The sequence below is a fragment of the Armigeres subalbatus genome, chromosome 2, assembly GCF_024139115.2.
Source record: "Armigeres subalbatus isolate Guangzhou_Male chromosome 2, GZ_Asu_2, whole genome shotgun sequence".
Lineage (NCBI taxonomy): Eukaryota > Metazoa > Arthropoda > Insecta > Diptera > Culicidae > Armigeres > Armigeres subalbatus.
In genome coordinates, this window is record NC_085140.1 from 57,558,449 (window position 1) to 57,575,607 (window position 17,159).

Consider the following 17,159-nt stretch of genomic DNA (forward strand, 5'->3'; position numbering starts at 1 on the left):
CCAAATCCAATCCAAATTCAATCCAAATCCAATCCAAATCCAATCCAAATCCAATCCAAATCCAATCCAAATACCATCCAAATCCAATCCAAATCCAATCCAAAACCAATCCAAACCAATCCAAATCCAACCAAACCAATCCAAACCAATCCAAACCAATCCAAACCAATCCAAACCAATCCAAACCAACCAAACCAATCCAAACCAATCCAAACCAATCCAAACCAATCCAAACCAATCCAAACCAATCCAAACCAACCAAACCAATCCAAACCAATCCAAACCAATCCAAACCAATCCAAACCAATCCAAACCAATCCAAACCAATCCAAATACAATCCAAACCAATCCAAACCAATCCAAACCAATCCAAACCAATCCAAACCAATCCAAACCAATCCAAATCCAATCCAAATCCAATCCAAATCCAATCCAAATCCAATCCAAATCCAATCCAAATCCAATCCAAATCCAATCCAAATCCAATCCAAATCCAATCCAAATCCAATCCAAATCCAATCCAAATCCAATCCAAATCCAATTCAAGTCTAACCCAAATCGGAGTTTAATCCAAAATCAATTCAAAAGTAATCGAAATTCAATTAAAAAACGATCCAAATCGCATCCAAATCAAATCCAATACCAACCCAAATCAAATCTTGACTTGACTTGAACGATTGAATCCAATTCAAATCCAACCCAAATTTCATTCCAAATCTAATTTAAACCCAATCCAAATCCAATCCAATTCCATTTCAAATCCACTCCAAATCCAAATCTAATCCAAATTCAATTTAAATCCAATCCAAATGCAATTCAAACCAAAACAAATAGAAATACAATCCAAATACAATTCAGTCCAAATCCATTTCAATCCAAATCCAATCCAATCCAAATCCATTCCAAATCCAATTCAAATCCAAATCCAATCCAAATCTAATCCAATTCGAATCCAATCCAAATCCAAATCTTATCCAAATCCAAATCCAATCCAAATCCAATCCAAATCCAATCCAAATCCAATCCAAATTCAATCCAAATCCAATCCAAATCCAGATAACTTAAATCCATTCCAAATTCAATACAAATCCAATCCAAATCCAATTCAAATCCTAACCAAATTAAATCAAAATCTGATCCAAATCCAATACAAATCCAATCCAAATGCAATCCAAATCTATCCAAATTCCATCTAAATCCAATCCAAATTCATTCCAAATCCAATCCAAATCCAATCCAAATCCAATCCAAATCCAATCCAAATCCAATTCATATCCAATTCAAGTCTAACCCAAATCGGAGTTTAATCCAAAATCAATTCAAAAGTAATCGAAATTCAATTAAAAAACAATCCAAATCGCATCCAAATCAAATCCAATACCAACCCAAATCAAATCTTGACTTGACTTGAACGATTGAATCCAATTCAAATCCAATCCAAATTTCATTCCAAATCTAATTTAAACCCAATCCAAATCCAATCCAATTCCATTTCAAATCCAATCCAAATCCAAATCCAATCCAAATTCAATTTAAATCCAATCCAAATGCAATTCAAACCAAAACAAATAGAAATACAATCCAAATACAATTCAGTCCAAATCCATTTCAATCCAAATCCAATCCAATCCAAATTCATTCCAAATCCAATTCAAATCCAAATCCAATCCAAATCTAATCCAATTCGAATCCAATCCAAATCCAATCCAAATCCAAATCCCATCCAAATCCAAATCCAATCCCATGCAATCCAAGTCCAATCCAAATCCAATCCAAATCCAATCCAAATTCAATCCAAATCCATTCCAAATCCATTAAAATCCATTCCAAATTCAATACAAATCCAATCAAAATCCAATCCAAATCCAATCCAAATCCAATCCACATCCAATATAAATCAAAACCAAATCCAATCCAAATCTATCCAAATTCCATCTAAACCAATCCAAATTCATTCCAAACCAATCCAAACCAATCCCAATCCAATCCAAACCAAACCAAATCCAAACCAATCCAAACACCATCTAAACCAATCCAAACCAATCCAAACCAATCCAAACCAATCCAAACCAAACCAATCCAAACCAATCCAAACCAATCCAAACCAATCCAAACCAATCAAACCAATCCAAACCAATCCAAACCAATCCAAACCAACCAAACCAATCCAAACCAACCAAACCAATCCAAACCAATCCAAACCAATCCAAACCAATCCAAATCCAATCCAAATCAATCCAAACCAATCCAAACCAATCCAAACCAATCCAACCAATCCAAATCAAACCAAACCAATCCAAACCAATCCAAACCAATCCAAACCAATCCAAACCAATCCAAACCAATCCAACCAATCCAACCAATCCAAATTCAATCCAACCAATCCAAACCAATCAAATCCAATTCAAACCAATTCAAGTCTAACCCAAATCGGAGTTTAATCCAAAATCAATTCAAAAGTAATCGAAATTCAATTAAAAAACGATCCAAATCGCATCCAAATCAAATCCAATACCAACCCAAATCAAATCTTGACTTGACTTGAACGATTGAATCCAATTCAAATCCAACCCAAATTTCATTCCAAATCCAATTTAAATCCAATCAAAATCCAATTAAATTCCATTTCAAATCCAATCCAAAACCAATTCAAATCCAAATCCAATATAAAATCCCAATCCAAATCCAATTCAAACCAAAACAAATAGAAATACAATCCAAATACAATTCAGTCCAAATCCATTTCAATCCAAACCAATCCAATCCAAATCCATTCCAAACCAATTCAAATCCAAACCAATCCAAATCCAATCCAATTCGAATCCAATACAAATCCATTCCAAACCAAATCCCATCCAAATCCAAACCAATCCCATGCAATCCAAGTACAATCCAAATCAATCCAAACCAATCCAAATTCAATCCAACCATTCCAAATCCATTAAAATCCATTCCAAATTCAATACAAATCCAATCAAACCAATCCAAACCAATCCAAACCAATCCAAACCAATCCAAACCAATCCAAACCAATCCAAACCAATCCAAACCAATCCAAACCAATCCAAACCAATCCAAACCAATCCAAACCAATCCAAACCAATCCAAACCAATCCAAACCAATCCAAACCAATCCAAACCAATCCAAACCAAACCAAATCCAAACCAATCCAAATACCATCTAAATCCAATCCAAACCAATCCAAACCAATCCAAATCCAATCCAAACCAACCAAACCAATCCAAACCAATCCAAACCAATCCAAATCCAATCCAAATCCAATCCAAATTTGATCTAAATCCAATCCAAATCCAATCCAAAGCCAATTCAAATCCAATTCAAGTCTAACCCAAATCGGAGTTTAATCCAAAATCAATTCAAAAGTAATCGAAATTCAATTAAAAAACGATCCAAATCGCATCCAAATCAAATCCAATACCAACCCAAATCAAATCTTGACTTGACTTGAACGATTGAATCCAATTCAAATCCAACCCAAATTTCATTCCAAATCTAATTTAAACCCAATCCAAACTAATCCAATTCAAATTCAAATCCAATCCAAATCCAAATCCAATCCAAATTCAATTTAACCAATCCAAATGCAATTCAAACCAAAACAAATAGAAATACAATCCAAATACAATTCAGTCCAAACCATTTCAATCCAAATCCAATCCAATCCAAATCCATTCCAAATCCAATTCAAACCAACCAATCCAAATCTAATCCAATCTGAATCCAATCCAAACCAATCCAAACCAAATCCAAATCCCATCCAAACCAAATCCAATCCCATGCAATCCAAGTCCAATCCAAATCCAATCCAAATCCAATCCAAATTCAATCCAAATCCATTCCAAATCCATTAAAATCCATTCCAAATTCCAAACCAATCAAAACCAATCCAAACCAATCCAACCAATCCAAACCAATCCAAATCCAATCCAAACCAATCCAAATCCAATCCAAATCCAAGCCACAGCCAATATAAATCCCAACCAAATGCAATCCAAATCTATCCAAATTCCATCTAAATCCAATCCAAATTCATTCCAAATCCAATCCAAATCCAATCCCAATCCAATCCAAATCCAAACCAAATCCAAACCCAATCCAAACCCAATCTAAATCCAATCCAAATTCATTCCAAATCCAAATCCAAATCCCATCCAAATCCAAATCCAATCCAAATACAAACCACATCCAATCCAAAATCCAATCCAAATCCAATTCAAATCTAATTCGAATCCAATCCAAATCCAATCCAAGCCAATGCAATCTGAATCCAATCCAAATCCAATTCAGATCCAATCCAAATCCAATCCAATCCAATTCAAATCCAATCCAAATCCAATCCAATCCAAATCCAATTCAAATCCAATTCAAGTCCAATCCAAATCCAAATCCAATTCAATCCAAATCTAATTCAAATCCAATTTAAATCCAATACAAATCCAATCCAATCTAAATCCAATACAAATGCATTTCAAATACAATCCAAATCCAATTCAAATCCAATCCAAATCCAAATCCAATCCAAATCCAAATCCAATCTAAATCCAATCCAAATCCAAATCCTATCCAAATCTAATTCGAATCCAATCCAGTGCAATCTGAATCCAATCCAAATCCAGGTCAAATACAATCCAAATCCAATTCAAATCCAATCCAAATCCAATCCAAATCCAATCCAATCCAAATCCAATTCAAATCCAATCCAAATCCAATCCAATCCAATCTAAATCTAATACAAATCCATTTCATATATAATCCAAATTCAATTCAAATACTATTCAAATCCAATACAAATCCAATCCAATCCAATTCCGATCCAAATCTCATCAAAATCCACTCCAAATCATATCCAAATGGCAGCAAAATAAAATTTCCATTAAAAATTAGAAATTTTCTATAAACAATTAAGAAATTGCCAATAAAGAAATCAGGGTATGAGCAATAAATAAATATAAAATTTCCACAAATAAAACGAAATTTCCATAAACAATTAAGAATTTTCCACAAAACAAAAATAAATAAGCACTTTTAAAAGCAAAAATAGCAATTATAAAAGAAGAATTTCCCTGTGCACAATTTGCACAATTCCAACCGAAAGCGAACCAAAAACCATCAGACTCATTGACGGATGAATTATTTGTTATTGTCTTCTACAGCGAAATGATTGTTTGACAATGCGATTTTACATGAAATACTCAACTACGGTGCTGACCAGAGTGTAAAATAATCGAAAATTTTTGGTGAAGTCCATTTTTCTTCATTTGTCAGTTCACTTCCGACACATTCATAGTCGGCTCTGGACAGTCAATATTCAGTTGAATATTAGTCATTGAATATTTATGCACATTTTACAAATTGATAAATTATCTGAAATCTGAGCATGTTTCAAATGAGTAAAGTAATGTATCACATAGAACTGAATCCGATTTTCATCCGCGAGGCACTTTCGACGGTAAACATCAACATAAACAATGCTAATTATGTTTTTCTGCACATAGTAAACACACTCAGTGACAGTCGAATGAATGAGTTCGTGGAGTAGTCGTCTGACTATGTCATTCTATGTTTTGAATATTCATGCGATGTTTGTCAATATTCGGACTGAAGTTGCTTCATGAAGATGAATATTTTAAGCTCTGGTGCTGACGATTGCAGTGGTGGGCATATAAAAGCTTACGATCAACAACTGAGGAAATGCAAATAGAATATTAAAGTTGAAAAGCAAGCCATGTTCCGGTTGGAATGGAGATATAAGAATAAGAATAAGAAGAAGAAGGAGGAGGAGGAGAAGAATTGCTGTTTGATCTACGGTTTCTGGACAAAACATAAATTGTAAACAAAGTTGATAAACTGAGGAAATGATTGAATTGCTAACTGTTGGAAAAGGGAAATAAACAAGTAAGTACCCTAGAATCAGAAAAAAATGTTTAAAATTCCCAAAAGTTTAGAATAGTAATGAACTAATGAACGTGTAGAAACGAGTTTCATTAAACATCAAGATTAAACATCGGGATCAAACTAATAACCACTACAAAATATGATACACCGTAATCGACAAACGTTGAACCACTCAACCAATAACCGTCAAAAAGTCAGATTCCATCAAACAACGCCTGCCTGCAAGTCCATTTCAGCTCACTTCAGAACACGTGAGCGTGTTCCCAGTGGAACGTTCGTTCATATTGAGAGTTCGATTCGCTACCGCCGCCGATGCAATAGCGGGAGGCTCAACTCGCCCTGCTCATGTCTATTGTCTAAACGCCAATTAATCTCGCTTCGATCACCATTTGTCGAACTCGGTTCCATTCACGTGCACCGTCGCCATTGGTTAATTTGAATGGTCACTTTAACGAGCAGCAGGAATTTTGATTGACTTAACTTGATCCGACCGGGGACCGACAGCCACCGACGCAGTTGCAAATCGACAAACCTTACCTGAAATGGAACACAGAGAGGAATGTTCGTTGGTTAGAGGTTTCCCACACACATCAAACACAGGAAAGAGAACACAGGAAAATTCTCACATGAAAAGTCACGCAATCCTTGAAATAGGGATATGTTATTGTTACGCCTTGGAAGTGCACCATCCCAAGAAAAACCAAAAACCCATTAACGGCAAATCGTCTCTTCCTTGCATTAATCTTTCGGTGACTTAACATGATTAGCTGCTTAATTGCGCTTAACCCTTACGCTTAAGTACTTCACAGGAAACACCCATGTGTCGGGTGGCAGTTCGCTCTCATCAGCATTATCTTCACCGTCAAAGTTGTTGTCGTCACCGGTTTGGTGACATCCTGTGTGAGCAAATGATGGAAATGAAGCAACAAAGCGGGAAAACCGAAACCGGGAAGGCCCTCTTTTGAAATATGGCATGGACGTGACTTGTATATACTTTGGGTAACAAAAGGGAAATGTGGAACAGTTGTTTTGAGATGAAATTGATTAGGGTGGGATAAACTTGCGTATCTGAGTGTGAACTCGCTGCTTGTATTCAAGCGTAACGTGCTTGCATCGTCAACAGCCGCTGGTGTTTACTAATCAAATTATTCAAGCTGACGAATCGATTTTAAGAAACCTCGATCTACATACGAACGTAATCAATAAAACTTTAAGAACAATTAGATCCTATAATGCATTAATCACATTAAAAGTTTCTGATTGAATAGTAAACTGTTTCGTATAGAACAACAAATTAATTTATTCCTCCTGAGTTATTGCATCAAGAATTTATTTTTTACATCGTCCATGTTAAACCGGAAGCAAGTTCAATACCTTCGCATTGTCAACAAATCAATATATTTCATTGATTTGCACCGTTTTCCAGTTCGCTAAATGCCTTCAACTTTCCCAGGCTTCGTCGACCCGCAATATAGAACCGTCCGCTGCATTGCCGGGGCTAACTGCTTCAGAACCGAAATCCAACACGTCTAGAATTACAAACAGAACCGTTACTGCGCGGTTTATTGCGAACGTTTAGCTTCGCACGACTTCACGCTCCAAAGTTCGCTCCGATCCGATCAATCGGTAGCCATTCTGTCTAGCTAATCAGTTTGCGGCATTGCGCCGTTGGTTTTTTGGTGAACCATTCTCGATGAAGAGCACTGTTCTATCTAGCAACAGCTAAAAGCTACCACCGTTTCGGGACCTTGAGTTTAATCCATCCGGTTCTGCTCTGCTGGCGGTCCCCGAGTGGTTAGCTATTCGTTGTTTCCAACTTTCAACCGTTCATCACAACTTGGCACGGCGAGTTGGAAACAAGTTTCCCGAAAACGGAGGAGAACTGGGCAGAAATTTCATAATCGATTGTCGTTGTCGCCGGTTCACTTTTTCGGCTTCATTGGCACTAGGTCAACCGGCTGACGACGCGACACGGGGCAGCAGCGCGGGAAGCACGCTTGTCTTGCTGGAAGTCATAAGTTGTTTCGTTTTTGCTTATTCACATTCCGAAACCGTGGACAACAGCGAAGGAGAAGTGCTGTGTTGAAGGGAAAGGAACTACGCGATATTTATTAATGAGAGAACATGCAAAATCATTAAAAGCAGTACAATGGACCATCATGAGGTGGTTGCAACATATGACCCGACTTGAAAACAAGCCAAAGTTAGCCACGCGAATAGGGCGGTATGTGGCGTTGAAGACGATGACGAAGACGGCGATCGTGGAACAGCTTTTGTACCGTTTTGAAACGGCAACGGTGAAGGCTTCGTAGGATGGAGATAGTGGAAAAGATTTTGCAATTTCCTTGATGGACACTTGTTGCCCTTTCGGTTCACGAAGGTGGCTGCGCTCAGTGGAAATTTTGTTGGCAGATTGTTACTAAGGAGTCTTGAGGAGTTGATTGACTAATTGATTCGGCGTTTTTTAACAGCTTTTGACAAAATACATAGCAGCTTTTTTATAAGGAATGTCTGGTGCCTAGTTCGGCATGCAAAAAAAAAGTAGATTGACATCTTTTGGTACAACTAAATACTTCAGGAATTGTTTCATGACATCTTTCAGAACCTCCTTCGGATTTTTCTACAATTGTAGAACTGTTGGGGATAGTACCTGGAGATTTTTTTTAGTGAAATGTCGTCAGTAATTTCTGGAGATGGGTAGTCATTTTCCATATGAGGGTCGTACTTTTAAGATTAAAGTCTTTCGTTTAAACGTTTGAACGTTTAAAGTATCAAAAACGTTTTTTTTTTGCTCCGGCATTTCGATTAGCCGGATTTCGGAGCGAAAACGCCACTTATTAAGACTGCTATCGTCAAATGAATTCAATCGTTTCTGGAGAAGTTCCCGTGGGAATTATCGGGAATATTTCATTAAACAATTTCTAGAGAAAGTTCTGGTTGGATTCTCAGAAGGATGACCGAAGTTGTTTTCAGAGAAATTTTCGGAAAAATTGTTGTAAAAATTTCAATAGGAATAACCAGAAAAATGTCTGAAGGAAATCTTTTAAGAATTTACAGAAGAAATCCTGAAGAAACTTCTAAAGAATTTCTGAACGAATTTCTAGTCTTGGAGAAATTTTGGGGGAAATACCTGGATGAATTCTCAGGAGCTGAATGGGAGATGGGTATGAAAGAATTCCTTCTGAAAGTCAAAAGGAATTTTAGGGGATTTCTCGAATTGACTTTTTTTAGTTTTTGCATCTGTGAAATAATCAAATGGAGTTCTCATGTGATTTTCGATTTCATGTGCCAAAGCTTCTGAACAATTTCTCGGAGAAAATTCTGGAGCGATTTCTAGACGAACTTTCGGAGGAATTTCGGGATCAAATTTCGGAAAAATTTCTGACAAAAATGCTGGAGGAAATCTTAGAATAACTTCTGGAGTTGTGGAGGAATTTTCAGATAAGTTTCTGGATGAACTTCCGGAGAAATTCCTGGATAAGTTTACAGAGAAAGTCTTGGATGAGCTTCCGGAGCAGTTCCTAGAGGATCTACCGGAGGAATTCCTGGAGGAATTGCTAGAGGAACTTCCAGAGGAACATCCGGAAGAGTTGCTGGAGGAACTTCCACAGGAATTCCTGGAGGAAATTATGGACAAAATCATGGAGTAGCTACCGGAGGAATTGCTGAAGGAGCTTCCGGAGGAATTTCAGAAAGAACTTCTTGAAGAATTCCTGAAGAAACTTCCGAGGGAACTTCTGGAGAAATTGCTGGAGAAACTATCGGAGGAATTTCTGGAGGAACAAATAGAGGAATTTTTGGAGGAGTTTACGGTGGAGTTGCTGTAAGAACTGCCGGAGGAATTGCTGTAGGAACTTCCAGAGGAATTCCTGGAGAAACTAACGGAGGAATTGCTGGAGGTACTTCCGGAAGCATTCCAGGAGCAAGTTCTGGAGGAATTCCTGGAGAAACTACCGGAGGATTTTCAGGAGGAGCTTCCGGAGGAATTTCTGAAGGAACCTCCAGTGGAATTGCTGGATAAACTTTCGGAGGAATTTCGGGATGAACTTTCGGAAAAATGCCTGTACAAATTTCTGGAGGAGATTCTGGAATAACATCCGGAAGAAATCTTTAAAAAACTTTCGTAGGAAATGTGGGCCCTCCTTAGCCGTGCGGTAAGATGCGCGGCTACAAAGCAAGACCATGCTGAGGGTGGCTGGGTTCGATTCCCGGTGCCGGTCTAGATAATTTTCGGCTTGGAAATTGTCTCGACTTCCCTGGGCATAAAAGTATCATCGTGCTAGCCTCATGATATACGAATGCAGAAATGGTAACTTGGCTTAGAAACCTCGCGGTTAATAACTGTGGAAGTGCTTAATGAACACAGCTGCGAGGCGGCAATGTCCCAGTGGGGGATGTAATGCCAACGAAGAAGAAGAAGAAGAAGTGGGGGAATTTTCAGATAAGTTTCTGTATGATCTTCCGAAGAAATTTTTGGAGGAACTTTCGGAAAAACTCCTGGAAAAAGTCTTGGAGGAACTTCCGAACGAATTGCTAGAGGAACTTCTAGAGAAATTGCTGGACGAACTTTCGGAGGAATTTCGGGATGAACTTTCGGAAAAATATCTGAACAAATTTCTGGAGGAAATCCTGGAATAAATTCCGGAGGAATTCCTTAAGAAACTTTCGTAGGAATTCGTGGTGGAACTTTCAGATAAACTTCTGGACGAACATCTGGAGTAATTGCTGGAAAAACTGCTGGAGAAACTTCCAGAGGAATCCCTGGAGGAAATTTTGAAGAAATTCTTAGAAGAGCTACCGGAGGAATTGCTGGAAAAGCTTCCGGAGGAATTCCTGGAAGAATTGCGGAAGGAGCTTCCGGAGGAATTCTAAGAGGCACTGCTTGAGGAATTCCTGGAGGAACTTCCGGAGGAACTCCTGGAGAAATTTCCGGAGGAGTTGCTGGAAGAACTTGCAGAGAAATTTTTGGAGGGTACTTCTGGAGGAATTCCTGGAGAAACTAAAGGAGGAATTGCTGGAGGTACTTCCGGAAGCATTCCAGGAGCAACTTCCGGCGGAATTCCAGGAGAAACTTCCGGATGAATTTCAGGAGGAACCTCAGGATGAATTACTGGACAAACTTTCGTAGGAATTTCGGGATGAACTATCGAAAAAAAATCTGGTGGAAATTCTGAAATACATCCGGAGGAAATCCTTAAGAAAATTTCGTAGGAATTCGTGGAGAAACTTTCAGATAAACGAAATTTTTGGAGGAACATCTGGAGAAATTTCTGGAGAAACTTCCGAAGGAACTCCTGGAGGAACAACCAGAGGGAATTGCTGTAGGAGCTTCCGGAGGAATTGCTAGACGAACTTTCGGAAAAATGTCTGAACGAATTTCTGAAGGAAATCATGGAATAAATTCCGGAGGAATTCCTTAAGAAACTTTCGTAGGAAATTGTGGTGGAACTTTCAGATAAACTTCTGGACGAACTTCCGGAAGAATTCCTGGAGGAACTTTCGGAGGAATTCCTGGAGGAACACTCGAAGGAATTCCTGGAGGAACACTCGAAGGAATTCCTGGATAACCTTACGAGGGAACTCCTAAGCATAAAATTAGCCCACGGCGACCTACGCCGCCGCTGCTGGCAGAAATGATCAATCACGCCGCCGCCGATAAAATTTCAATCGGCACACAAGTCTAGTTTATCGCTCTTGAACCCGCGTTCTGTCTGAGCTATGAAAAAAAAAAGTTGTCCAAAAAAGAAACAGCCTAATGAATTTTATTATCTCTGGGAATATAACAACAGACACGCTGAGGAAGCTTTCTATAACCTTTAATCGAATATTCAAGTTAGATGCCAAACACATTTTTATCATGGTTAATGGAAGTTAATGTTAGCTGGTTGGACGGTCTCATTTGCCCTCTCTTTAAGAAAGGGCACAGACTGGAGTGCGCGAATTACCGAGGAATAACCCTCCTTAATTCGTCGTACAAAATTATGTCCCGTATTCTGTTCAACAGATTGAGACCGCTTGAAGAGTCCTTCGTCGGCGAATACCAAGCAGGTTTTCGTGAGGGCCGATCAACGACGGATCAAATGTTTACCCTGAGACAAATCCTTGATAAATTCCGAGAGTACAACTTGCAGACACATCATCTGTTTTTTGATTTCAAGGCGGCGTATGATTCAGTGAAACGAAACGAATTATGGCAAATTATGCTTGAACATGATTTTCCAGCGAAACTGATACGGCTGATTCGTATAACGTTGGACAGATCGAAATCAAGTGTAAGGGTTGCGGATGAAATATCGACGTCATTTGTTACCTTAGATGGATTAAAGCAGGGTGATGCACTCTCGAACCTACTGTTCAATATAGCGCTCGAGGGAGCGATTAGGAGAGCTGGTGTGCAAAGAAGCGGTACCATTATCACAAAATCGCATATGCTCCTGGGATTTGCGGACGATATCGATATTATCAGAATTGATCGCCGTGCCGTGGAAGAGGCTTTTGCGCCTTTTAAGAGGGAGACAGCGAGGATTGGACTCACGATCAATACCAGCAAAACGAAGTACATGGTCGCTGGCAATCAACGTGGGTTCATTAGTGGTGGTGGTGGTGGTGGATGGATATTATTAAGCTTATACAACACGGCAGACTACGGTGGGCTGGTCACGTTGTTCGTATGCCGGAAGGTCAAGCGAAGATAATATTTAGTAGAGAACCCGGAAGAGGCCGCAGGCTTCATGGAAGGCCGCGTACACGATGGCTTTTTGCAGTTGAAGAGGACCTGAGGGCAAGTCCAGTGGAGATGGATACTCCATTCGGCGTAGGTTCATCGAAGAGCTGTAGCCCATCAAGTATCAAGTATCAAGTAATGGCAGTTTCATTCTAACTTTGCCTTCCAAATTCAATTGATTCAAAAACTGTAGGCGATTTAGCATTGTTGGACCAGTATATCCTTCTATTAGTTGCACTTACTGAATTAAGATTATATAATCGTTTGGATGGTGTAAAATCAAAGATGTGTGCAAATTTTGTGCACACAGTGTAGGACAATACTGAAGATCAGAAATAAGGACTTTTCATCTAATTTTCCTTTTCTCTTCTCCCCTGTTTCTTTTTCCTTTTTCCGGCTTCCTTCTTTGCTCGTCTTTTTTCAATCTTCTTTCTTCTTTCATCCTTCTTCCTCCTTCCCTTTTAATCTTTCTTCCCTTTCTTCCTTCTTCAGTTAAGCTCCTGATTGATTCCTTTATTATTCTTCCTACTTCCTTCTTTTTACTTCCTTTTTTCTTTTTTCTCATTACTCCTCCTTTTTCGCCTTTCTCGTACACTGAGGCTATATTTTCACTCAAAACACGATTCTGTGATAGAAGGCTCGAAGACCCATAGTGTTATATACCAATCGACTCAGCTCAACGAATTGAGATGATGTCTGTATGTGTGTGCGCATGTGCATGTGTGTATGTATGTGCACAAAATAAAAGTCACTCATGTTTTAGAAACTTATCTTGAACTGATTTACTTGCAGCACGTTGCACTCGACGGGGATTCGTTTTCCATTGTTTCCTTCTGAAAATTAGTAAGATTGGACTTTGGGATCAAAAGTTAATGCTCAATTTCGATTTTCATACAAAAAAAAAACGCTGAGAAAATCTCACTTGAATTTTTAAAGAACCAAACAAAGCCTTTATAAGTACGAGGCATATGCGAAAATGCTAGATTCTATCACAAATATTATATGAGGTCTTGCAAGTTTTTTTAACAATATGTGTTTGTGAGCTTACATATTTTGTATAAAAATTTACCAATTTCGCATATTCCCAGTTCTCATACAGGTTTTGGTAGGTTTTAATACAGAGTTGTTGAAAAAATCTAACAAACACAATGCACAAGAAAGGTGCATCAATAGTGTTTTTTTTTTCTTTTGTCCCTCTTCCATTTTCCTTTTTTGCCTTTCTCGTATACTAAGCATACGTGAAGGCTATAGGATCACTCCAAAACCAAACTTTTGATAGAACGCTCAGAGGCCCATAGTGTTATATACTCGACTTAGCTCGTGTGTGTTGTTTGTGTATATGTGAACAAAAACGTGAAGCACACTTTTTGGCATTCCACGATTTTCTTGGAAAAAGTTGCAAACGACGCGGAATGCGGTAGTTGCATGTATAATCATTTAAAATTGGACCGATTGATCATTGCCCTCCGAAGTTAGTGAAAAAACATAGTTTTTTTTTCAAGTAAAAATTCGAAAAGTCGGAGTAAGGCCTAAGAGGCCTGTGCAATACATAGAAGTCTCGAATCAACTGGTTCAACTGCTGCACGTCACTAGCCACGCAGCCTTCGGAGGGTTCGCAAATCTATTGGTAACCTTGGGCCAAGAACCTACTGTTCCCGAAACATCAATTTGTTCGAGAATCAGACAATAAAATAATACGAACTGATTCTACAGCAACAACTCTTAGCGCAAAACAACGAACACGAATATGAAAATGAAACGTTTTAATCGTTCCCATCAGGGTGAATTGGTACAACTTGCCAACGACGCACGCCGCATGAAACTTGAGATCCTAGGACTGAGTGAAGTCCGTTGGTCAAACTTTGGAAAGCACAGAATGCCGTCGGGACAAATTTTGTTATACTCTAGTTTCCGAGGTGAACACGCTCCCCGACATTGTGGAATTGTCTTCCTACTAAACGCCTATAGGCACACACTTATGAAGTGGGAGCCTATGATAATGAAAGGATAACCGTTGCCAGATTTAGAGCACGGGTCCGAAACCTTACTATAATCCTATGTTATGTGCAAACTGATGCTGCCAATTAGACCAGCAAAGTCACTTTAATATGCGGGATGTCTTTGAAAAGGCCGTGTATCAGAACAGTGGTTGTAGCATCATCCACATAGACTGTACCATATGTATGCTTTAAACTGTGACGCTAATTCTGGACTAGTATAATCTACCAAAACGCTATTCCGTATGTTATATGACTGTATGGCTTTTTATTGAAGTTTCACGTTTTCGCACAGAAACTTCCCAGTCAACACAAAATCGTATATCATGCAACTTAAGATGTTAAAGTATATCGCCTTATATATTGTTTGGAGAAGTACCTATATGACCTCCACTTTATGTATCACTTTTTTATGATTTTGTTTCAAACAATGAACTTTGAAACGTCACAAGAAGAAACCTCAAACCGGAGCAATCCTTCTTCGTGTTATTATTGTGCTCAGTTATATCTTCGAAATTCAAAATTAACTCTGACCACCTGTGACCTAAGCATACAGATTTGATCGACAAAATTGAAATCAATTGACATTATTGTTCAGTATGCAAATAAATGTCAAAACTAGTCTAACTCAAGCTATTCCAATACAAATAGCACAACCAATTCGAACCGTAACGATCGGACCTCCCCAGTTCGAGCCGACGGTACTCCCAGAATGTCCCTCCCATATACGGCCAGTCACGGACGGAATGTCATCGACGCAGTGCGCCGACAACATGGTCCCAATTCCGCACTATAGTCATTGGCCCCAGTCCTCTGAAGCAGATAAATCTCCGCACCACTCGTCTCGGCGAATGGGAGTGCGGAATCGTGCGTTACGTTCCGACACCCCTATGTGGCACCTGTCTGCGGTGTTCTTGGTTCTGAGCGAGAGAAGGTTGCCCACGTGATCTCATAAGGGGAAGGAACCTTCTTTGGTGCACGCGACCCAAAAGCGCACGGCAACAAGTTGAAACTGATTGGTTATAAATAAGTCGGTCGGTGTGGTTAGGAACAATAACAACTACGACGACGACGACGACTGCATCAATCGAAAAGTAGGTATATGTACAACAACGCCACCGAAGGTGTGTAAGCCGTGCCTACCTATATGGTGGAAGGTAGTAATAATAAGCGTTGTTGTTAGATAATTTTTATCGGTGTTACAAAATGCGCGGACGTAGAATGACATTTAAATTAGTTGCAGTTCCCCTTTGCAGACAGTTGTAGTGGCGAATAGGCCTGGCGATTTCGGGGTGGTCTATGACAGGGTAGATGTGTAATATGTTCGTAGTGAATAGTGACGCTTTCTCTCGGTGATGTTAATTGCTAAGCTTGCATTCTCAATTTCAAATTTTCAGGATCTTTTCTTGCTTGTTGACCTTATTACTCTAAAGATAATCCTATAAGATTATTACAGTTCTTATTCTTGGCTTTGCCATCTTTTCAGACTTACAATCATTTCGATCAGACCTTCGGTAGCTCAGCGATAAGACCCACGGTTACCAGCCCCCTGAAACGGCTGTCATCTGCATACAATGCGATTGAAGCCGAAAACTTGGTGCTAGCTGTCAAGTTGTGGCTTTAGGCATGGAACACAGTGACGCATGCGGCAATATCGCTCAAGGGCAGATTTAATTCAAATAAAAAAATAACTGTTTTTTTATATTTTAGGCTGTTGTTGAACGAAAAAAGGTGGAAAAAGCACACCATCTTAAATATGTTTTAAAACTTTATTGCAATTATCTCTATAACTGATTCGTTCATTTCAGATACACCTAGCGCAAAAGTTATCCGCACAGTCTTTGTCACAATAACAAATATTTGTCAAGTCTGCCTGTCTGTTTGATTTGAACTTGAAAATATTTGTCATTGTGACAAAGAGTGGGCTACGGGCTTATTAACATTAGAAAGCCTTTAATTCCTAATGCATCTTTCTATTTGTAGATAAACTTTCGCAAATAGAAAAAAAAAAATCTGGAAACCAATTGACCTTTCCTGTCCAATTTTTTTTGCTGGCTATTGCAAAATTGGACGTTTAAGTTTATGATAGATGTATTAGTATGGAAATCTAAATAACTTTCTAAAAATCTCCAAAAATGGCAAAAAATAATCTTTTGTGATCTTTGGTAGCGACATTTTTTATTTGAGTGCAAATTAGTAACGAAACCAGCTGTGCACGGCATAGCGACGAAAGAATTTTTCAGTGTTTCTGTTATTCGGCCATTCCACTCAATATTACAAAACATCTTAACAGTTTTTCGGGTTTTCTAGAACAAACTTTCAGATTTCATTTAGTCCGCTCAAAGAACTGACACTTTGGAAACAATTCTTAAGATTAAGAATCGACAAAAATACAAATGTTACACATTTGCTATACAGGCAATATATTTAGGTTTCTCTTCAGCTAAAAATAACTTATCTCCGGTGCATGGTAATTGGCAGCTCGATAGTTAATTATTTTAACCTCCTGATCTTACGCTAA

At 38.7% G+C, this 17,159-nt stretch overlaps 1 protein-coding gene across 2 annotated transcripts in view; it reads right to left on the bottom strand.

Annotated features, from left to right (window-relative positions):
* LOC134208685 (ecdysone-induced protein 74EF-like) overlaps positions 1 to 17,159 on the bottom strand; it is a 717,955-nt gene that overhangs the window by 368,701 nt on the left and 332,095 nt on the right. Inside the window, exon 6 of one of the 2 annotated variants that reach the window (XM_062684485.1) lies at positions 6,351 to 6,454. The exons of the other annotated variant lie outside the window; for it this stretch is intronic. Within the exon in view, the coding sequence (XP_062540469.1) occupies positions 6,366 to 6,454 (89 nt within the window). The 3' untranslated portion in view covers positions 6,351 to 6,365. Of the gene's footprint in view, positions 1 to 6,350; positions 6,455 to 17,159 lie in introns of those variants that run through there. 2 annotated transcript variants of the gene reach the window in all.